General features: G+C 42.6%; 1 protein-coding gene across 8 annotated transcripts in view; it reads right to left on the bottom strand.

Moving 5' to 3' along the window:
- QKI (QKI, KH domain containing RNA binding) overlaps positions 1-24666 on the bottom strand; it is a 229682-nt gene that overhangs the window by 105961 nt on the left and 99055 nt on the right. For 4 of the 8 annotated variants that reach the window (XM_068231750.1, XM_068231751.1, XM_068231753.1 and 1 more), the window contains exons 3-4: positions 15990-16106; positions 11340-11384 (exon numbers count right to left, since the gene is read on the bottom strand). In XM_068231750.1, the coding sequence (XP_068087851.1) occupies positions 11340-11384; positions 15990-16106 (162 nt within the window). The remainder of the gene's footprint in view (positions 1-11339; positions 11385-15989; positions 16107-24666) is intronic. The other 4 variants (XM_068231756.1, XM_068231754.1, XM_068231752.1 and 1 more) reach the window with 1 other exon arrangement.

The following is a 24666-nucleotide window of genomic DNA, read 5'->3' as shown; positions in this document are numbered from 1 at the left end:
AAACCACTGTTAAATGCCCTTATTCCTATAGAAAAAATAGCTGTAACCTGACTATTTCTGGTAACTGTATTCGCCTAATAATGGGCAGACTCTAACATACAGACTACTAGAGCTTGCCATCCCAAGCCCTCCCCCAACATCCTTTGCTGGGCACACCCCTTCAGCACCCATAGACCTCTATGTGGAAAAGGTTAAAGGGGAATTTCATCCTAAACAAACATACTGTCATCAAGTTACATTAGTTATGTTAATTAGAATAGATAGGTCATATAATCTCTTACCTACCCTGTTTTAAAAGAACAGGCAAATGTTTGTGATTCATGGGGGCTGCCATCTTTGTCATGGGGGCAGCCATCTTTTTGGTTGAAAGGAGGTGACCAGGAGCAGGAGACACAGTTCCAACCATCCTGTGTCCTGATAACCCCTCCCAGCTGCACACGCTAGGCTTCAAATGTCAAATTCAAAATGTTAAAAAAAAAAAATTGCACCAAAACAGCAGAACGAGAACAACAAAATCAGAAATCCAATCATGCTTTGCACAGCATCAGTGGAAAAAAGCCCGGGCAGTTTTCCTCTGTGCAGCTAAAAATGAGGCTTGTATAAGAGAAACAAGTTCTGATGCTGTGAAACTGTTAAAGAAACCCAATGCCTTTTCAGTTCTGCTGAGTAGATTTTTAGTCCGGAGGTTCACTTTAAACGGCATTGCTGGTCACACTACTCATCTGTCCTGATTGGGAGGAGTGGTGAGAGATAGCTCGGTTATATCGGAGCATGGCTTGGTAGAACATGGACAGTAGGATCCACAGGGAAGTGCAGTCCTATAACTGAAGCGGTTTCCTTCTAAGCGAAGGCATTTAACTGCATGCTTCTTCAATGGCATGCTACTAGAGGAAGGAGGAGTGGTGAGAGATAGCTCGGTTATATCGGAGCATGGCTTGGTAGAACATGGACAGTAGGATCCACAGGGAAGTGCAGTCCTATAACTGAAGCGGTTTCCTTCTAAGCGAAGGCATTTAACTGCATGCTTCTTCAATGGCATGCTACTAGAGGAAGGAGGAGTGGTGAGAGATAGCTCGGTTATATCGGAGCATGGCTTGGTAGAACATGGACAGTAGGATCCACAGGGAAGTGCAGTCCTATAACTGAAGCGGTTTCCTTCTAAGCGAAGGCATTTAACTGCATGCTTCTTCAATGGCATGCTACTAGAGGAAGGAGGAGTGGAACAGCTGGTGCAAATCTTTTGAGTTTTTCTCTAATCAGCACAGCAAAACTACACCCAGTTCATGTATGGTCATATCCCATTGCAAACACATGTGGATAATTAAAGCGCTTATGTGGCATTCGCATAATAATATACGCTCAATCTCCAAAGAGTATCCAGTCAGGAGAACATCAAGGCAGATCTGTGATGTCTAACCACCTCCAGTCGATCCTTGGATTCACATACTGTATATCTGCAATACAGCTGCCAGGATAGAAAACAGCTAAGAAGCCCACTGTGTTCATACATGCCCTTCTAGCAAAAAGCCAATTGTGTACTGCCTCGTTGTCCCTCCCCCCTCCTTGATTTAAAAAGGCGTAAGCACCAGAGACAATACACAATCTAAATAAAAAAAATATATATATTATATATATTTTTATTTTAACCACTTAAGGACCTAGGGCTTTACCCCCCTTAAGGACCGGCCACTTTTTTTCCATTCAGACCACTGCAGATTTCACGGTTTATTGCTCGCTCATACAACCTACCACCTAAATGAATTTAAGAAGATTTTATTTTTTGTCACAAGTTAGCGGAAAATGACACTTTGTGAAAAAAAACAAAAATCAATTTCCGCTAACTTGTGACAAAAAATAAAATCTTCTATGAACTCACCGTACTACTAACAGAATACCTTGGGGTGTCTTCTTTCTAAAATGGAGTCATTTGTGGGGTTCCTATACTGTCCTGGCATTTTAGGGGCCCTAAACCGTGAGGAGTAGTCTTGAAACGAAATTTCTCAAAATGACCTGTGAAATCCTAAAGGTACTCATTGGGCTTTGGGCCCCTTAGCGCAGTTAGGGTGCAAAAAAGTGCCACACGTGGTATCGCCGTACTCGGGAGAAGTAGTACAATGTGTTTTGGGGTGTATTTTTACACATACCCATGCTGGGTGGGAGAAATAACTCTGTAAATGGACAATTGTGTGTAAAAAAATCAAAAGATTGTCATTTACAGAGGTATTTCTCCCACTCAGCATGGGTATGTGTAAAAATACACCCCAAAACACATTATACTACTTCTCCCGAGTACGGCGATACCACATGATTGGCACTTTTTTGCAGCCTAACTGCGCTAAGCGGCCCAAAGTCCAATGAGTACCTTTAGGATTTCACAGGTCATTTTTGTTTCAAGACTACTCCTCACGGTTTAGGGCCCCTAAAATGCCAGGGCAGTATAGGAACCCCACTAATGACCCCATTTTAGAAAGAAGACACCCCAAGGTATTCCGTTAGGAGCATGGTGAGTTCATAGAAGTTTTTATTTTTTTGTCACAAGTTAGCGGAAATTGATTTTAATTGTTTTTTTTCCACAAAGTGTCATTTTCCGCTAACTTGTGACAAAAAATAAAATCTTCTATGAACTCACCATACTCCTAACGGAATACCTTTGGGTGTCTTCTTTCTAGAATGGGGTCATTTGTGGGGTTCCTATACTGCCCTGGCATTTTAGGGGCCCTAAACCGTGAGGAGTAGTCTTGAAACCAACAATGTCGCAAAATGACCTGTGAAATCCTAAAGGTACTCATTGGACTTTGGGCCCCTTAGCGTACTTAGGGTGTAAAAAAGTGCCACATATGTGGTACCGCCGTACTCAGGAGAAGTAGTATAATGTGTTTTGGGGTGTATTTTTACACATACCCATGCTCGGTGAGAGAAATATCTCTGTAAATGACAATTGTTTTGTTTACACACAATTGTCCATTTACAGAGATTTCTCCCACCCAGCATGGGTATGTGTAAAAATACACCCCAAAACACATTATACTACTTCTCCTGAGTACGGCGATACCACATGTGTGACACTTTTTTGCAGCCTAGGTGCGCTAAGGAGCCCAACGTCCTAATCATAGGTCATTTTGAGGCATTTGTTTTCTAGACTACTCCTCACGGTTTAGGGTCCCTAAAATGCCAGGGCAGTATAGGAACCCCACAAGTGACCCCATTTTAGAAAGAAGACACCCCAAGGTATTCCGTTAGGTGTATGGCGAGTTCATAGAAGATTTTATTTTTTGTCACAAGTTAGTGAAAAATGACACTTTGTGAAAAAAAAAAATCAATTTCCGCTAACTTTTGACAAAAAATAAAATCTTCTATGAACTCGTCATATACCTAACAGAATACATTGGGGTGTCTTTTTTCTAAAATGGGGTCAGTTTGTGGGGTTCCTATACCGCCCTGGCATTTTACGGGCCCAAAACCGTGAGTAGTCTGGAAACCAAATGTCTCAAAATGACTGTTCAGGGGTATAAGCATCTGAAAACTTTGATGACAGGTGGTCTATGAGGGGGCGAATTTTGTGGAACCGGTCATAAGCAGGGTGGCCTTTTAGATGACAGGTTGTATTGGGCCTGATCTGATGGATAGGAGTGCTAGGGGGTGACAGGAGGTGATTAATGGGTGTCTCAGGGGGTGGTTAGAGGGGAAAATAGATGCAATCAATGCACTGGGGAGGTGATCGGAAGGGGGTCTGAGGGGGATCTGAGGGTTTGGCCGAGTGATCAGGAGCCCACACGGGGCAAATTAGGGCCTGATCTGATGGGTAGGTGTGCTAGGGTGTGACAGGAGGTGATTGATGGGTGTCGCAAGGTGTGATTAGAGGGGGGAATAGATGCAAGCAATGCACTGGCGAGGTGATCAGGGCTGGGGTCTGAGGGCGTTCTGAGGGTATGGGCGGGTGATTGAGTGCCCTAGGGGCAGATAGGGGTCTAATCTGATGGGTAGCAGTGACAGGGGGTGATTGATGGGTAATTATTGGGTGCTTGGAGGAGAGAACAGATGTAAACACTGCACTTGGGAGGTGATCTGATGTCGGATCTGCGGGCGATCTATTGGTGTGGGTGGGTGATCAGATTGCCCGCAAGGGGCAGGTTAGGGGCTGATTGATGGGTGGCAGTGACAGGGGGTGATTGATGGGTGGCAGTGACAGGGGGTGATTGATGGGTGATCAGTGGTTTATTACAGGGAAGGACAGATGTAAATAATGCCCTGGCGAATTGATAAGGGGGGGTCTGAGGGCAATCTGAGCGTGTAGGCGGGTGATTGGGTGCCCGTAAAGGGGCAGATTAGGGTCTGATCTGATGGGTAACAGTGACAGGTGGTGATAGGGGGTGATTGATGGGTAATTAGTGGGTGTTTAGAGGAGAGAATAGATGTAAACACTGCGCTTGGGTGGTGATCTGATGTCGGATCTGCGGGCGATCTATCGGTGTGGGTGGGTGATCAGATTGCCCGCAAGGGGCAGGTTAGGGGCTGATTGATGGGTGGCAGTGACAGGGGGTGATTGATGGGGTGGGGGGGGTGATCAAAAAAAATAGCGTTGACAGATAGTGACAGGGAGTGATTGATGGGTGATTAGGGGGGTGATTGGGTGTAAACATGGGTCTGGGGGGTGGGCAGGGGGGTGGGTCTGAGGGGTGCTGTGGGCGATCAGGAAGCAGGGGGGGGGAAACCAGTGTGCTTGGTGCAGATTAGGGTGGCTGCAGCCTGCCCTGGTGGTCCCTCGGACACTGGGACCACCAGGGCAGGAGGCAACCTGTATAATACACTTTGTAAACATTACAAAGTGTATTATACACTTTGAATGCGGCGATCGTTGGGTTAACATCCCACCGGCGCTTCCGTATGGCCGGCGGGATGTTGCGGCGGGTGAGCGGAGACAGGCGCCGGCGGAGGATCGCGTCACAGATGACGCGATCGCTCCGCCCATGCCCCTACAAGGACCGCCGCCATTTGTCTATACGGCGGTCCTTGCGGGGTCCACTTCCCGGCCGCCATTTGTCAATACGGCGGTCGGGAAGTGGTTAAACACACACACACACACACACACACACACACACACACACACACACACACACACACACACACACACACACACACACACACACACACACACACACACACACACACACACAATCTCCCAAAACATGGATGAATTGACACTTTTCACACCTGACATTTAAATGGCAGACAAAGCAAAAAAATATTTTACAGGCTTCAAAAGATATCTGAACCAGCAAGCATTCTCAAAGATGTGTGTGAGTCAAGCGCACCTGTACCACATGCTGATGCCTGGCATTTTTGTGAACGTATACCTATGAGGATATTCCATGAATTACGAAACTTATCTAATTTTGGGGCTATAAGGTTATATTACAACTTGAGCATACAATTTTTAGCCAATAATTATAACAGTATTTCTCTTATTTTAAAAATACTCCTTCAGATCACATTATTTTCACAACTTCTCAGTGAATTCCAAGTGATCCAATGTAGTAAAACTATTAAGATTTATACCTCAAAATTAGTGTGTGGCTGTCTATAATCTTAATTGTATCTGTACAGTCATTTTACCAATAATGGCTAACTATAGTTTACACAACCCACTTCACTTTAAGGGTGTCCCTATACTATGATGGATCATTTACCTGTGCAATCACGCTGCACCCCTTTTTACAGTTCGATAGAAGGCAAGATTTAAGCAATAATCTTGTACAGTATGACAGGCAGCCTATTGGGCCAATCAAAGTGTGGGGATCTCATCCTACAAAGTGAATCAACCCCCAAATAAGCTAGCTAATTGTACAAGCTGTGAGGCCTGGTGCACACCAAAAAACGCTAGCAGATCCGCAAAATGCTAGTAGATTTTGAAACGCTTTTTGTTATTTTTCTGTAGCGTTTCAGCTAGCATTTTGCGGTTTTGTGAAGCGTTTTTGGTGTAGTAGATTTCAGATATTGTTACAGTAAAGCTGTTACTGAACAGCTTCTGTAACAAAAACGCCTGCAAAACCGCTCTGAACTGCCGTTTTTCAGAGCGGTTTGCGTTTTTCCTTAACACTGAGGCAGAAACGCATCCACAATCCAAAAAATGCCTCACCCCAGGAGTATGCGTTTCTGCAAAACGCCTCCCGCTCTGGTGTGAACAAACCCATTGATATACATTGACCAAGCGTATCCGCAGCCGCAAGCGGCTGCAGAAACGCTGAAAAAGCCGCTCGGTGTGCACCAGCCCTCAGTTGGTATTTCTCCTGTCTGACTCTTGGGGAAATTGCAGATGTTGCTGAAACCCAAGAGAAGCTGAAGACGTGTCTGACACTAGTGATGGCCAAGTAAATGCAAATAACTTCGAGTTGATGCAAATGTATGCACATTTTTATGCAAATGTATGCAGCTTGAAAATGAACCAATCAAATTTTACCTCAGCAGGATTTGATTGGTTCATTTTCAAGGTACATAAATTTGCATCTACTTGGACATCACTATCTGACACTTCCACTGTCTGGCGGATCAATTGTATACACATCACCATGGCAACAGGGACATGAGCCCTAGTGTCCCAGTTTGAAACATTGTATGGCCCTCACGGAATTACATTTTAAAATATGTGGCGTTTATGGCTCTCTCAGCTCAACAGGATCAGCTTATTGAAAATGAAAGGCTTAAGGGCCTGTTCACACTGCACACGTTTCCAGCCACGTTTTGGAAATGCGTGCAGGTGGCCGATACGCACGACATCAGACATTGCATAGAGTGCAATGTCTGATGTTCACACTGCATGCGTTTGGGACCTGTGCGGTCCGGGAACGCATGCTGCACGCAGATATTGCTAAAACGCGTGGCTGTCCCATTCACTTTTCAGTGGGATCAGCCACGCAACGCACACAAACGCGGATGGCCATGCGTTCGTACGCGTTGCGGTCCGCACGCGTTCCGCACGCATGGCCATCCGCATTTGTGATCTGAACGGGCCCTAATTGAACAGGGACAAAGCTGCAGCACCTACGAAAATGCAGCAATCAAATGTCTGCCTGACCAAGCACAAATGCCAAAATGATTACATCCAAAAAGGGAAAATACACAATTCATGTACAGGAGAAAAAAAAAGTGGTTAGAATTTTTGTTGACAACTCATCTTAAAATCTGTGGTTTTCATAATGAAACAAATCATTACACATTGCAAGTCCTTAACATCGCTATTAATTTCATTTTGCAAATATGCTTTTATTTCCATTTATGCGTCCTCCACTTTTCATACCATAAGCAACTCTTCATTTTTAATGTATTAAAACTGCTTTGAATCTCCTCAAACAATGCAACCAAACAAGGCCTGCTCTGTGTTGTATCAACTCTTATACATGCAATGTTTCTAAAGACGCAGAAGAATGAAACCATTATCATATTGCATTAAAGAATTCACAAACTTGAAACTTTAAAAGTTACATGTTTTTAATATTGTAAAAAAAAACTTGAAGACTATTGGAGTCAATGTTCCGATGACTCCCGTTCATAGCAATAAAGAGGAACCAAGGATTAAACTTCATCATACTCCCTTTCCCATGAGAAATCTTTACCTTTTCTCAAATAGATCACCAGGGAATCTGTGTGGCTGATATTGTGGTGAAACCCCTCCACAGTGTCATGTCATGACAATTTCCTTTCTGCGACCCTTATTGCATTGTGGGAAATAACAGTTGTTTCCAACTGCCAAACAACCAGAATGTGCATATGTATATCTAAAAAAAAAAAAAAAAAAAAAAAAAAAAACCTTTTGGCCTATCACGTTGTTAGTGGGTGTAGTTACAGATAATGGCAGTTGGTGCTGTCTATTTTTTTTTCTTGTCTATCAGTAGTAAAGATGATGACATCCTGGCTCATTGTGGATCAAACAACATGAATGAATTACATGGCGAATATTAATCTGTTTTTTGTGTGATTTTAGTGCACACAAAAAAATAAATAAATAAAAACCTAAGCCATGTTCATCTTTACTCAAAATTAACAATAGATGTAAGAAGATTCCTTTGTGTCTTTGTGTTTGAAAACTAAGGGGTGATTTTTTTTTTTTTAATTAAAAAGAGGATAAAGAGGACCTGTAGTGAAAATGGTGAATAGAACTGCTTATTGTGGTGATATATTGGGGTGCTGATGATGTAAGGATAACAGGAACATATTTATTTCATTTTCTATCGCCTTCAGCTATATATTTTGTCAGAGGTGTAGGTAGGCCAGCCAGTCTGGCTTTTGAAAGGTGTCACCTGGATATGTCTGTATGTAGATTAAAACAGTCATTCAGGGCAGAGATCAAAGGAACTGCCAGTGTCTTATTGAATAGACCAGACACCTTCAGTAGGCAAGGAAGGGGCTCATTAGGCCACTAGCAGTCACCTGAGGGAGAACAATAGCAGACAATCTCGGATGTGATTGTCTGTGTCTGTTTACAGGCAATCTTTAGATGTATAGACATTGTAACCTGGGGAAATTGGACTAAGGAAGTCCTCTGTGGGGCGTGTGTACTATAGTGGATGTTGGATCTCTGGAAATCCAATTATGACTGAGGATGTAATTAAATCTAGTCGTCGTCGTCGTCGTCGTCGTCGTTCCCCCCCCCCCCCCCCCCCCGTCCACACAGGCTTACAGCCTCGAGGCGAATATTTCATTATAAAAACCAGGGGACAGATACCTCAAATCAGTTCTCTTCTGACGGTAGCGGCAGCTGGACTCCCGGCCCAAGCTAAGGGGCTCCTGGTCAAAGCCAGAACTGTGTCCGTCCACAAAAGTCCAAGATTCTTCTATCTGGATCCCCGTTTATTTTGGTAAGCAAAATCGCTGTGTGTATCTTTGTAACTCTTAATTTTGTAACTTTTTTACTTTGTTTTTTGTAATCTTTGTATATATTCTGTTCTGCATTGTTCCACTTTTTCCTGGAATATTAAATTATTTAATAAGCTTGACTTCTGCTATACTAAATTAACCCTCATAGCCTAGAAGAGACTGCAGTGTAGCTGTGTATAAGTCCGTGCCTAATTGTATGCTTGAGCAACACTACCACATGGAATTGTAATTGCATTGTGTGTGTGGGGCGTTTGTCATACGTTGGCCTAAAGCGCGCAGCTGACCCAACGTACGAAACGCCAGTGCAAGTAGCTAACAGTATCGTTCGGAACGACTGTTAGTGGTTTTGCTGCACGACAGTGTAACTTGCATTACAAATCATTGTCTGATTGTGCTGTGTTACTGTACAACTGTACTGTGTGTGTGGGTGCGTGGCGTTCTCGTATTCGGCCTAAGCGCAAAGCTGACCCAAATACGAAAACGCAGATTGCGTGTTTAGCCCTCGACAGCTGAGGGGACGTGTCTAGCAACGCTAGTGGTGGCAGTGGGAAGTGTTTGAGGGGTTCCAGCCTTGTTTGTAGCTTAAATAAGGCTGTTCCCCGCTTAATCTGGTCAAACCCGCAGTCGGGAACCGTATAACGCAGGCGTGCCGCGGGCCAGTTCCTGACACTTATTTTTTACAATATTCATTTATAAATGATTTAGTCATGGTTTGCTCATTGTAAAATAGTTTCTCCCCTTGATTTATTTTCAGAAATTTAACACTGGTGGCAACATCTTTAGTCCTGCCAGGTGATCTGTAAGGAATCTTCGTTTAGTGAGAGTTCTGCGCACAGAGGGAGAGAAGGTTTGCTTGGCAGTTGCAAAAAGCAGTTATTTCCCACAATTCAACAAGTTTCACAGATGGCAAACTGTCAGGACCATGGTCATAACATCACACAGTGAGAGGGTTTCTTCTCTACAATATCAGCCATACTGACAAATTGATTTATTTGAGAAGAGGTAAAGGTTTCTCATGGGAAAGGGGGTTTGCTTTCAGCTACTTATTAGGAAGAAGTCCAATCCTTGGTTTAAAGAGAATCTGTACTCTAAAATTCTTACAATAAAAAGCATACCATTCTATTCATTATGTTCTCCTGGGCCCCTTTGTGCTGTTTCTGCCACTCCCTGCTGCAATCCTGGCTTGTAATTGCCAGTTTTAGGCAGTGTTTACAAACAAAAGACATGGCTGCTAACCAGCTTGTGATAGGCTGAAAGGAGCTCAGTCTGTGACTCACACAGTGCCTGCAGGGGGCGTGGAGAGGGTGTGTATAATTTCTATCCTATCACAAGCAGAGCAGCACATTCCTGCCTGAGTGTCTGAGCCTGACAAAGCTGACAGAGGAAAGAAGATTAGATTATATAACAGAGATAATACAGCCACTGTGCAACTAGGAAAGGCTGCAGCAAGACAGACCACATTAGAACAGGTATAGGCACTTATAGGATAGAAGAAATAAGACTGAAAATGTTGTTAGAGTCCCTTTAAGTTCCGCTTTGATTGTACAAATGTAAAGGCTAGCTTTGTAACACCCAACCCCCCCCCCCCCCCCCCCCCCCCTTTATTTTCTGTTTAGATAAACTACATTACCTACCAACAGACAGTGGTAAAAAAAATTTTAAACCCATATCAAATCTGTCAAAAAGCACTTATCAGGTGGAGTACTAAGCTAAGTATCATACAAGTTTGGCACTACAAACAAGAACTGTGGTAGACAAATCTTCATTGACATTTTTGTAGTATCGGCTGCTGTCATTACTTCACCCAACTTGTGTTATAAAACTACAGTAGTTGTATACATATAATTTAATATAAATGACGAAAGGATAGTTGCGATAAGTATACACCAGTAACATCCATGCTCATTTAAAGCGACCCATACTTACCTCGGGGCTTCCTCCAGCCCCATAAATATGGATGCGTCCCTTGCCGTCCTCCTGAAATCCTCTGTTCAGCCGTAGTCAACTCCCAGCAAGCGGCGCAGTCGGACTCAGTCAGAGACGTCAGCCGAGGCCTTCTGCGCTTGTGCAGAAGGTCCGCCGCTTACGTCACTGAGCTGTTTACCGGGGCTCACCGCGGCTTAACGGGACATCGTAGGAAGACGGCGAGGGACACAGCCATGCTTATGGGGCTGGAGGATGCCCCGGGGTAAGTAAAAACGGTAGCTTTCTTCATCTCAGGGTCAGTTTAACATGTTTATGTAAGTTGAATTGAACAATAGAAAGAGCAGCAGCCAGAGATCTCCTCCCATCAACAAGTACAGCGAGACCTGTGATTGGCTACGGGTAGCAGTTAATTATTTACTGAGTGGTACAAGTACTCTATACCACATTAATTGAACAGTTGTAGGTAAAGGCAATTAGATAACACAAACACAAAAATTATGTCAGACATTCGGTACAATGAATAAAATACAACACTTGCTTACCTTGTTTAGAGCCAACATACTGCATTCCAGTATGTTGGTAACAGCCTGCATGCAGCGTGTTAAAACAGTAATAATTGCTAGTTAGGACAATGCATAGTGAAGTACACTTAACAATATAACATGTGAAGACAGAGGGGTTAGAATACAAAAAAAATAAAAAAAAATCCTTAAACCTGTCCTGTCAAATGAATAGCCTGCCATTCAATAACTCCTAATATTTCATTACACTAATGTAACAAAACAGCACAAGCAATATTATCTCTGTTACAAACTGAACAAAACAATAATGATATTTTTGCTGCTGGAGGCTGCACAGCTGTCATATCTGGCAGCAGTGATTTATTCTAAAAAAAAAAAAAAACAATCCGCCAGCATAGTTTGGGCTCCTGGGCTTGCCCAGGCTGACTTTTTAATCTGTTTTGGGGTAGATATACACAGGCTTTTCTGTGTCGCTATTCTGTGTGCTCATTCAGACTTGCAAAAGAGAAACTCTGTCTGTTTTTACTTAGTGCTAAATACAATTGATAATGCTTTCTTTCATGCATAAAGCTACTAACCTGAAAAAAAATATTAAAAGCAAAAGAAAAAAAAAACAGATTTACTAAAATAAGCTCAACAAAACTAAGAAATCCATTATGTAATTAAAAAGTGGAAAAGGCAGTTTGCATTCTACCTGGGTGAGAAAGCCTAACTACCCAATTTAAAACCTAAAGGAAACTGCCATTTCAGGTTTTAATTTACAGCAATTAATGCATTCCTTGAATTTGACAGTTATTAGATTCAGGAATTTTGGGGGCCATCACAGGTACCCTTATAAAAAGCCATGATAATCGGCAACAGCAGGAAATTTGGGCACCAGGGGCGGCTAGAATTAGCAGGGGCCAGCAGTGCCTGGGGAAAAAAAATTGTGGGCACCTAACAGCGGCTACAAATAACCACTATAAAATAGTGGGCAACTAATATCGCTTACAAATACCCTATAAAAAATAGCAGCTACAAAAAGCGGGTGCCGACTCGAGTCAGCTTATACTTGAGTATATACGGTATTTGCTTAAAAGCTTAATTGAGATTTAGGTGCTAAACTGTTGAACAAAAACCTAATAGCTTTTGGGCATTCTAGCTTTTAAAATCTAAAAAAATATTGAATTTGTTATTTTTTGTTAGCAGTAGATGTGTCAAACAAAATGGAAATATATAGAATTTTACTACTCGTGTGTCTCTAATTAAAAATTCTCAAATTAAAAAGGACTACCATTAAGAATGAAAAAGCTAGAACAAAGGTTAAACTGATAAAGCGCTGTTACTTCTGAAATGTAAAAATAAAATTTGCTTTTTGATCACTAAATAAGATTTCAGATTTCTATTTAAATGTGCATACATTATCTAGTTGTCAGGCTAAGCACAAATTAATGTAGACTTATTACGGCACATAATAACTTGTATCTTTGCACTATCACTTAGCAAACATGATACTTTCGCAGGATGTATAAACATAAGGACTTGCAAGTTTGTTTTTTATCTTTTCTAAAAGTATGCTTTAACATGTAGTAATGTTATAATTTAACCACTTAAGTACCAGCAGTCTCTGCCCCCTTAAGGACCAGAGACCACTGGTACAACAACAACGGAATCCTGACAAATCACCGCACGCCGGGACCCCCAGGACAGACTCTGCCACCTCTATGATGGCAGAGTCATGTGAGCCGGTCAGGAGCTGCTTTCATTGGCTCCTGACCGTGTCTATCAGTGTAAGCCAATGAATGCGGCAAGCCACGTCTGGTTTGAGTGGCGCAATCTGTGGGGAGTGACGGAAACTGCAAATGCGCGCTGCGGACGGTGATTGAAATCTACGTCCTGCCAGCCAGGAGCCCACCAAAACAGGACGTAGATTTCAATCACCTCGGTCCTTAAATGGTTGAAGGACAACTGTAGTGAGAAGAATAGGGAGGCTGCCATATTTTCCTTTTAAACAATACCAGTTACCTGGCAGCCCTGCTGGTATATTTAGCTGCAGTAATGACTGAACAACACCAGAAACAAGCATACAGCTAAACTTGTTCAGATCTGCCAATGTCGGAAACACCTGATCTGCTGCATGCTTGTTCAGGGTCTATGGCTAAATGTATTAGAGGCAGAGGTGGATCAGCAGGATAGTCAGGCAACTGGTAATGATTAAAAGGAAATAAATATTGCAGCCTCCATATACCTCTTGCTACAGTTGTCCTTTAACCAGTTCGGCCTTTCTGGACGAGCTTTCTCGTCCAGAAAGGCACTGCTGCTTTCAATGCGTGGTGCGCGCGATCGGGCACGTGCCCGCGCGCACACCCGCCGCTAGCCCCACGATCAGTGAATAGGAATATAATTCCCATTCACCGATCTAACTTCCCCGCAGAAATACCGACGCTTTCTCTCCAGAGAGCGTGGTATTTCTGTCCCCAGGAAACAACTCCTCTGAAATTTAGTTCCTGGATGCGAGATTGTTCGCATCCAGGACTTTTCTCACTGTGGCCATCTTGTGGCCAAATAGTAAACTGCACCCACATACATTTTTAATTAAAGAATTTGCTTATTTTACATGTAAAATAAGCAGTTTCCCTCCCACACCAAAAATTACCCACATACATTTTTTATTAAAAAAAATAAATAAAAAAAATACAATTAAAAAAAAAAAAAAAAACAACATAAATAGTTACCCAAGGGTCTAAACTTTTTAAATATACATGTCAAGAGAGCATGTTATTATATTATTTAAAATTATAAGCTTATAAATAGTGATGGATGCAAATTGAAAAAATGCACCTTTATTTCTAAATGAAATATCGGCACCATAAATTGTGATAGGGACATCGTTTAAATGGTGTAATTAAGGGGACAGATGGGCAAATAAAATACATGGGTTTTAATTACGGCAGCGTATATTAATTTCAAACTATAATGGCCAAAAACTGAGAAATAATGAATTTTTTTCATTTCTTTCTTAGGGCTCGTTCCCACTATCGCGAATCTGCATGCGTCCAACGCATGCAGATCCGCACATGTAATGAAAGTGGATGGGCCTGTTTCCACTGTAGCGTTGTTGAGGTGCGTTTTTTTCAGCGTGAAAAAAACGCACAAAAGAGCCAACGATTTCGCCTGCGTCGGGAATCCGTGCGAATCGCCGCTAATGTATTTAATAGTAAAAACGCATGCGTTTGTTACATGCGTTTTTACCCGCGATTTCGCGTGCGATTTCGCACCTTTTTCAATTTTATTTAGCCCTGGCAGTGTCATGGTTAATTTCGCATGGCACCCTGCCATGCGAAATCGCATGCGAAATCGCGGGTAAAAACGCATGCGGAAACTCATCCGCATGCGTTTTTACAAGCGTCGGAATGCGGCCGAAATCGCGTCGCAACAGTGGGAACGAGCCCTTAATCTTCCTGTTAAAATGGATTTAGAAAAAAATAATTCTTAGCAAAATGTAGCACCCAAAGAAAGCCTAATTAGGGGCGGAAAAAACAAGATATAGATCAATTCATTGTGATAAGTAGCAATAAAGTTATAGGCGAATGAATGGGAGGTGAACGTTGCTCGGATGCATGATATTTTCGGCACTGCGGCGCTGAACCGGTTAAAGGGACTCCGAGCAGTGCAGAAACTATGGAAAGATGCATATCATTTCAAAGCTCTCTTTCTCCTCTTTCCAATGATATATAAACGGCCGCCCTACGCCTTTTAGTTTTCGCTATTTTCACGATTGAAATTGCCGTGGCCGCGATTTCAATCGCGAAAATAGAGAAAACTAAAAGGCCTAGGGCGACGATTTAGGTGTCGCCAGAAAGAGGAGACAGAGAGCTTTAAAATGATATCCATCTCTCCATAGTTACTTGTATTACACAGGGCGACTTTTTCCTAAAGTCAGTAGCTTCATTCTGCTGAATGGAGCTGCTGACACTGAGGAAAGTGTCGTCCTGTGTAATACAAGTAACTATGGAAAGATGGATATCATTTTAAAGCTCTCTTTCTCCTCTTTCTGGCGACACCTAAATCGTCGCCCTACGCCTTTTAGTTTTCTCTATTTTCGTGATTGAAATCGCGGCCACAGCAATTTCAATCGCGAAAATAGCGAAAACTAAAAGGCGTAGGGTGGCGGTTTATATATCATTGGAAAGAGGAGAAAGAGAGCTTTAAAATGATATGCATCTTTCCATAGTTTCTGCACTGCTCGGAGTCCCTTTAAGCAATTGTACATGTAAAGTGGCATACATAAAACCACCTTTCTCCTTGCATGTTATCAAACATCTAATATTTACTTTAAGAACATAAAACAAGCAGGACAAGGGGAAATACAAGATATAGACATAGCTCTCTCTTGCTTTCAACTAGGGTGTCTCTGAAACCAAGCTGTAGTCTTTCACAACTCTCCATAATGCAAATATCAGACATTCTCCCACCCCCATCTCTATTGACTTTTTTATCGGCTTGTCAGATATTCACAATGACAGGCAGCTAAAACCATCAATGACAAAACAAAGGGAAAATGTTACATTATGGTGATGGTTGTCATAGGAAGACTTGCCTTGTTCACAGAGATGATTTAGCTTCAACAGAAGTATTGTTTCAGAAAAATGCGGTTTTAGAAATATGCATGTGTGAAACTATAAACATTACCTTCTTTTTATCCCTCATGGAGCCTTTGCCTCGGACCATAATCTTACATCCAGTCTCTGCTTCCAACTGTTTTGCAGTTAGTCCTCTGGGACCCAGAATACGTCCAACAAAATTGAACTGTTAAAAAGAGGGGCAAAAAAAGACTGTTAGAACACCTTTCAACAAAATGACCCATGCTACAACTTCACCAAAGTCTCTGCTTACAAGATGACTGTCACATTCACAAATGGTGGGTAAATGAGGGAAATGATAGCTTCCTGTGGCTGCACTCCTCTTTTGAGTTAAATGAGTTGTTCATGTTATAGCTTCTTTCTGATAAAACTTGTTGGACTAGGATTTTTTTTTACTCTCATGTGTTTGTACATACAAGCCCTTATTTAATTCAGTTTTTCTTCTAGGTTTTCCCCTAGGTGCTATACTTTCAAATTATCAATAAAACATATTTCACACCACCAGCAAGCAAGACAATACTTTGCATAATTCTGACAGTACTTTTTCACCTAGTGTGTGTAAATGTTTGTTTTTATAATAAAGTGATGACATTGAGAGCATGCATCATGGAGAATTTTACTCTTTGTATCTCTCAAAGAGCAGAGAGGTTGTTGTGACAAGTCCAGGGAAACGAAAGAAGCGTAATTACTTACTGTTACCTATTATATTGTTAAGTGTGAGACGGGGTCTAAATCAGTCAATTTACTTTGTCTCCACTGCTCATTCCTTTTCAGTACTCAGACTACAGGCAACACTGAGTACAGACTAATGAGGAGCCATTTCTCTGTGTAAACATGGCACACCACTACCGGTATTTTGCTACCAATTTAAAATAAAACTAAAATTCAGTAATGCAATTATATTGCAGTATTAATCAGTTTCATCACACAACATTTTAACCACAAGAATACGGTAGTACACCAAAAGTTTATGGGTAGCCTTTCTGCTCTGTTCTTTGAAGGTTTTATGCCTGGTATACGCCATGCAATTTCTGGTCAGATTTCGAGTCAAAGTATAGGTACTCCCCGGTTACCGAATGAGATAGGAACTGTGGTTTCGTTCTTAACCTGAATCTGTTAAGTCGGAACAATGTGCTATCTCTGTCCCCTGTACCTTCCCTGTGCCTCCAGTGTCCCCGTGTCACCCCTGTCCTCTGTACCGGCTTATACAAGTTTAAAAGCCATTTTTTCTTTGAATTTTTTAAAATAGATTTTCTCAAAAAATACAAGTCCAATTTGAATTTTTTTGGGGGGGGGGGGGGGGGGGGGGGGCTTGTTTCCATGAAAACACTGAATCCATGCCGTTTGTATCGGCGGGGTGTTCGTAAGTCGGGGACTACCTACTGGAAAATCGATCTGAAAAATGATTGGAATTCAGATTAGACCTGTTGGAAATTATCGTTTTGACACGAAATCTGACAGGAAATAGCATAGTGTGTACCAGGCATTAGAATAATCCAGGGCTGTGAAGTCGGTACAAAAATCCTCTGACTCCTCTGCTTATAATTCTATCGCCTGAGTGCTTTTAAAAATGCTAGCACTTTCAGATAACTAAAGCAGCCCTTAAAGGGAACCTTAACTGAACGGGGGGTAAAGAGTTTTACTTACCTGGGGCTATTACCAGCCCCCTGCAGCAGTCTTGTGCCCTCGGCGCCGCTCTGGAATCCTCTGGTCCCCCGCTGTCACTTAGTTTCGTTTTTGACGACTCACCAGTCGCCGGCCGCCATGCGTATTATTGGACGCATTCACCAATGCAATTAGCGCTATTGCGGACCGCAACGCGTACAAAAATAGAATGCGGCAACGCGTATTTTTGTACGCGTTGCGGTCCGCAATAGCGCTAATTGCATTGGTGAATGCGTCCAATAATACGCATGGCGGCCGGCGACTGGTGAGTCGTCAAAAACGAAACTAAGTGACAGCGGGGGACCAGAGGATTCCAGAGCGGCGCCGAGGGCACAGGACTGCTGCAGGGGGCTGGTAATAGCCCCAGGTAAGTAAAACTCTATACCCCCCGTTCAGTTAAGGTTCCCTTTAAGGATCTGCAAACCTCCATATTTAAGTTTATTTCAAGCAATAAAAAAAGAGTACAATAAGGCAGAGTGCTATGGTTCTTAACAGAGAAAGGGGCGGCCTCGGTGTCCCTGATCTTTATAGTTACTACAGGGCAGCCCAGATCGCTCAGCTCGCTCAATTGCATTCCTCTAATAACCGCCCCCTATGGGCAGACATTGAAAATGACTTATTGGCACCAATTAACTTGGAAGCATTGCAGTGGGCCCCAAGCCTTTCTCCAGCACAATATAAAAAACAGTCGCCTTTAACCGCCCACTCCCTCTCTATATGGCAAAGACTGAGATTTACTAAGAAATTGCAATCTAACCTGCCTCTTCAGCTTTCTATTTTTGGAAACCCCGATTTCCCACCAAGATGGGAGTTACGTCCCTTCCAGTGGTGGATTTCCCATAATTTTTGTACTGTGACTAACTTTTTAGTAAATGATAAACTCCCGAACTGGCCTGATTTTTGTTCCCACATCTCCTTCCCACCGAAAGTATACTTCAGAGTGCTGCAGATCTATCACTATTTAAAAGCTGTTACACAATTTTTACCCATTTCCTCAAATCGCACTATTTATGAACACTGGTGCACTCAAAGACCATTGACAGGCGGTCTTATATCCTACCTATACTCAGTAATACCACAACCCCTGGAATTTGATAAATCTCGTTCAATGATAGCATGGGAAGAAGATCTGGGCCAAACACCACAAAACAATGGACTAAATGTTGCCTCACGCTTGCAAAAGGAAGTAGTTACTTTACACACATTGAAACAAACTACAAATTTTTGCACCGCACCTACATTACTCCTCAGAAACTGCACTTCATTTCTAGAGACAAGTCTCCCCTTTGCTTCAGGGGATGTGGCCAGTTGGGTGATCTTCCCCACATTTGGTGGTTCTGCCCAGAAGCTAAAAAATTCTGGGCCCAAGTTACCTCTGCCATAAGCACAGCTCTTGAAACATCCCTATCTCCCGACCCCTTTCAACTCCTACTGGGAAATAAGCCTATGAAGTGGAAATACCCACAGCACAGACTGGCCCAACATGTAGCCAAAGCGGCCTGACTCCATATTGCCCGCCAGTGGTTAAAACCAACCCTTTCATTTGACTCAACAGATGCCATTATTATGGATATACTTACTTATATCAGAAAGGCTTTTAGCAATTCTTAATGATAATACTTTGTCGTTCACTCGAACATGGCAACCCTGGGACTCAGCTTCACAATCGCTAGGACTGCGATCCTGTGCTCTCTCCTTCTAGGGGTTATGTCCACCCTTTTGGTCCCTTTAATCTATGAATATTATTGCAACCTGCATGTTCTGTTTCTGTTAATTCATGTTTTTATTGTTGTCATGTGAAAGCAAAATGCCCTTTGCTAAGGGAACATTTCAAAGCTGTTATCTTTTATCAGAATTTTCAATAAAAATATTTGAAACTAAAAATGCTAGCACTTTGAAAAGCGCTTGGGTAAAGTATTTGAATGGGATCGATTACACCAGAGCAATGTGATTTCCCCCCAAATGCAAACACGGGTCCTGCAGCATTTCTGTGCTTTTCTGAGGTGATTCAGCCTCAATGTTAAGTATAGGAAAGTGGAAAATTGCTCTGAAAAGCACTAGATCAGAGCAATTTTCCAAGCGTTTTTGTTACAGAATCGGTTCAGTTCCAGCTCTCTCTACTGTAACAAAAAAAAAAAAAAAAAAACACTACACCAAATCGCTACAAAAATCGCTAGGAGTGATTAGAAAATCTAATGCCTAGAGTCGCTCAGAAAAATCACATCAAAAAGTGATGAGCGTTTGCGATTACGCTAGCGCTTGTTGGTGTGCACTGGCCCTAACATAAAAGACATTTCATCACTGCTAAATCTTAAAGCTATATTAAAATGGCATCTGCGTTTGGGAACAACAAGCTTGTGCCCAAGGAGTTGACAAACTAACCTTTCAGCGATCCCTCCCGTCATTGCCAAAGTGAATTCCCAGGCAAGTTGTCTGTATAAAAAGATTCACTGGAGCCCCATATCAGCCAGGTTCCAGTGTGTAGCCCTGCCACCTTGCAGAAAAAGGCCTCTACCTTTTCTATATCCGATACAGAAAAGTCCATGGCAATTTTCTGCAGGGTGGAAGATCAATGCACCGAAACCCAGTTGATACAGGGTTCCAGTGAACAGATAATGTGTTGGGGACATTCCAACTTTTAAGCATTAACTGTAACGATTGGTGTCAGCACGCAGAGAGAATCTGATTATTGGTGATCTGCAGTATCACCAAAATGCAGATATATGCCTGATTATTGATGATCTGCAGCATCACCGATAATACAGATGTATTGCTAACCTCTGGACACCTATAGGTATGTGAGTGTTTGGTGTAACAGTAATACTTTGAGTAATGCACCAGCAGTGCTGGAATACTGCTCGGGAAGGCACAGGAACCTTTCAGCAGCCTGAGGCTCTCCAAGGGGAGGAGTCAGGCTGGAGGTAGGAAGGACCAGGGAGTGAGTGACACCCGAAAGTGGATGTCACTATCTGGTCTGGAGACTATCTCCTAAGGGGAGAGATAGCTCTCGAGGTCGGGCACGCCTGGTCGGTAACACACTGACAGATAAAGTACAAAGACAGAAGGCTGCTTCGGTATCCAAGGCAAGCAGGGTCTGGCAACGGTATATCAGATATGCGAGGTACTGAATCAGAAGACAGAGGAGTAGTCAGAAAAGCAATAAGTCATAACAGTTATCAAACAATGCCTAGTCTGAGTGCGAGGTCCTTGGTCTCAGCACCCTGGAACTAGTCTGAATAAATACACAGATTAACAGTACTAGTAAACTGGCTAAGTGTGAATTCCCAGGTCCACCTGGTTCTAACACACTGTAGGATCTGACTAAAGGTCTGAGTGCTTCCACGTAGTGATCGCAACAGCAGACAACCAGCAACTGACAAGCAAGCTGTATATATAGTTGCATGACTCTGCCGCCCCGCCCGAACCACTCAGCCAATCAGGAGTCCAGCAGGAATCAGCTGATCATCCTGATCAGCTGACATCTCCTGCTGGCATAAAGGTCCTGAATTCTGGCTCGCGCGTGCGTGCGTGCGTGCGTAGCTCTAAACCTGTGTGAACTAACAGGCTCAGCCACACCAGCTGCACACTGCTGCGTGCAAACCGCCGCGCTGCACGCGGAATCAGCCGCCTAACTGTTGCATGCGGCGGCTTTTCCGCGTCCCGCTCTGCCGCCAGACACGCTTCCGCGTGCAAACCGCCGCACTGGACGCGGAATCAGCCGCCTGCTCAGTAGCACTCGCGGCGGCTTTTCCGCGATCTCTCACATTAACGTACCTATTTTCATCATGGATTTTAAAGATCCGATCCACCGTGACAGTCATTATTATTATGCGTCTGTACCCACTTTGCGAGAACGTGGAAACTACCTCTCCTCACTCAAAAAAATTGTAGTTGTCTGAAAAATTGAAACGTGGGTACGCAGCTTAAGAGTGATGTGCAGGCACTCTGCAGAAGAATGGGTGGATTCTCCCTTTATTACGCATTGTTCATGCACAATCTGAACCAGGTTTACTGATGACAACAGCTCTGCATTCAATGTGCACAACATTCTCAGTGGGTTCACAGCAGCTCTGTGGGAAGTGCACATGCAGAGTATAGTACTACTGTGTAGCTTAATTTGTAGTCACCAACCCCAAATTTAACATATCAAATTAATTAATTTCATGAGCAAAGGGAGTGCATTCATTTACATACAAAATTTGCTTTAACCTGCGTCAACGCCAAATTTTTTGCATCTCACTGACCATCCCAACTAGTGACAACTACACATCAGACTTTATTCTTACAGGAGACAGGTTATGTATAAATTATTGCTGCGTACACATCAGAGCTCTATTGTAGAAGCACAATTAATTTTTTTGATTGGTTTCAGTGTTCTCCCCGGGTTCTTTTCGCCAGGTGCTCTACCCGGCTAATTTTGGGGAGCACCCGGCTGTCATTGGTTTGCCTCCTCACTCTCCTCTGATGCGGTTAGCAAAGTTGTGCTGGCCCTGCATTCCCCCCGTTGCGCCCCACTCAGCTACTTTTTCATGCCACCCAGCTCAAAAAAAATCTGGGGAGAACACTGGGTTTATTTCATTTTTCTGGACTAAGCACTGCTATTACTGTATACATGTTATTTATGATGACTGTTATCTGAAAACTAGATCGAACATTTAATCATATTTTCTCTCAATTACAGCTTAAATTTATTAGTAGTTTTCAGGTACCAAAAAAAAAAAAAAGCCCTGGCTCAGACTCCACAGTCCTAGAATAATCATAAATCCTTTAGTTCACTGGTCCACCAAAGGAGAGTCACTCTGCTGGTTTTATTAAGGTAACACTAACACCTTAACATGCATTTAATGGATTGCCACTAAAAAGACAAGCAAGTCACTCCAGGACTTCACTTTTCAAAGTCATGAAGCTATAAATAGATAATGTCCAGACGACAGCTTTTATAGTAGAGCAGGGCTCAGCAATAACGCCTGCTTTTCCATCTAGAAATGAATATATTTTGAACCAAATATTGAAGCAGATCAGCAATATTACACAGGAGTGAAAGACCCTTCCCTTTCCTGCATTCGCCATCCATGTCTGTGAAAAGACATCAAGGAGTTCAATTAAATCATAAAGGTAAACTAAAACAATAGAGAATCTCAGATTTCCTAAAGAAGGCATGCTACAGATTTCTATGTACAGCTGATCTCTCAGAGTAGACAAAGGGCAGAGGAGCGCTCCATAGTGTGACGTTTTTATTAATTAACAAGCGCTATTAAAATATTACGTGAAGGTTAAAATCAAGTATGTAGGTGGACTTGGAGCCCTTCAATGCGTCCTGAATGGGTGCAGCCTCGGAACTGTTGTGGCCAAGGGTGGTTTGTGGACCAGATGGAAGATGGTGCCCGGGTGAACCACTGCTGGACTTTCATGTGTTGGTGACATCACTGCTTGATTTTAAGCTTCACATAGTAAGTGTATTTTAATTGCGCTTGTTCATCAAAACGTTGTCACACTACAAAGCGCTCCTCCTCTCTGCCATTTGTCTCCTTCCAAAGCACTCTGAGCTGAGTCAAATGTAACATTAAGCGCTAGCAGCCAAAGTTTTTCGAATAAAAACCTGCTCTCATCCCATTAAATGATACCTTAAGACTTAAGTCATAGGTGATACAAAACAGGCGTTTGAAAAGTTGCTGCCCTACTTAGAACTGAACTGTGTTCTCAGTTTTCTCATTTAAGAGGTAAGAAACAAGGGTTCTTAATTGCAGTTTCTCTGTAGTCATATTGCAGTTATGGTAGCTCTCACTAATAGAGGCAGTTAAACTGTGTGGCTGAGAAAAACATCTCTAATGCTGGGGATACACGGTACGTTTCTGTACTGTGTATCAGCCCGCTGATCCGGCCAGGTGATCATATTCAGCTGGCCCGATCATGCCGCTCGACCCCCGCCCGCTCCATTCCCGCCTGCAGACAATGGCAGGGAATCGAGCGGGGATTAGGAAACGCTGGCAGGGGCGAGCGGTAATCGATCCGCGCAGACGCGGCTGGGGTCGATCCGGCGGCTAATCGAGCCGCCGGTCGACCCGTGTATTCCCAGCATAAGGGCCTGGGCCCGACACAGTTGTGGCCACCTTTCAATTACACATCAAAGTTACAGATTTTGAAAGCGGACAACTGTGTTAGTGAGCTCAGGTCCTAAGTGCGGGAATCTGACAAGTTCAGCAGTTCAACATTTGTCTGGGAGCTGGACAGCATAAAAAAAAAAAAAATAATAATAATATATACACATATACATACACATACATACATACACACACATACATGTGTGAGTGTGAGTGTGTGTGTGTGTGAGAAATTAGTACATATACATGTTAAAGTGACACCGGAAGGATAAAAAAAATTCTGATACAATATAATGAATTGTACGTGTAGTACGGATAGTTTATAGAACATTAGTATCAAAGAAGAGAGTCATTTTTTTTCAGTTATATAGCTTTTTTTATAACACTGCATCATTCTCTAATATTTGCAGTTTATACACTACACTCTGTATTTTAAACTATGAAACAGAGCAGAGCTAATGACCCTTTGAACTTTCCTGCAGTAAAACCTTAAACAAAAAAACGTGAGAGACAGGTTGAGATAACTGCTTCAGAAAACAGCACTGCAGCTGACCAAGCTTGGTCTAAGAGCTCAGAGAAGCTCTTATGCACAGATAACTGAAGTTTCCCAACTCTTTCTTTACTGCAAAACAATATGAGACATTTTCTTTGCTACTAATCTTCTATTTCTTAGCTGTACTGCACATACAAGTCATTATTTCATAAATTTTCAATTAAGATTCCCTTTAAGCTCTAATAACAAAATAAGAATATGGAATACCGGGAAAGTCCCATTTAGGAGTAGGCCTATATATAATGGTTTATCATTTTATTTTTACATCAGGTTGGCTTTAGACCATGCATTTAACAAATAAAGCTCTTTAATATCAAAACTGCAACAAGCATGCTATTCAAATGTACTTCTAGTGTGCATGTAGAGAACTACAGCCTCAGCATCACTAATTGTCAGAAGGGAATATT

This window comes from Hyperolius riggenbachi, chromosome 4, assembly GCF_040937935.1.
Source record: "Hyperolius riggenbachi isolate aHypRig1 chromosome 4, aHypRig1.pri, whole genome shotgun sequence".
NCBI lineage: Eukaryota > Metazoa > Chordata > Amphibia > Anura > Hyperoliidae > Hyperolius > Hyperolius riggenbachi.
This window is presented reverse-complemented; position numbering and strand designations above follow the sequence as displayed.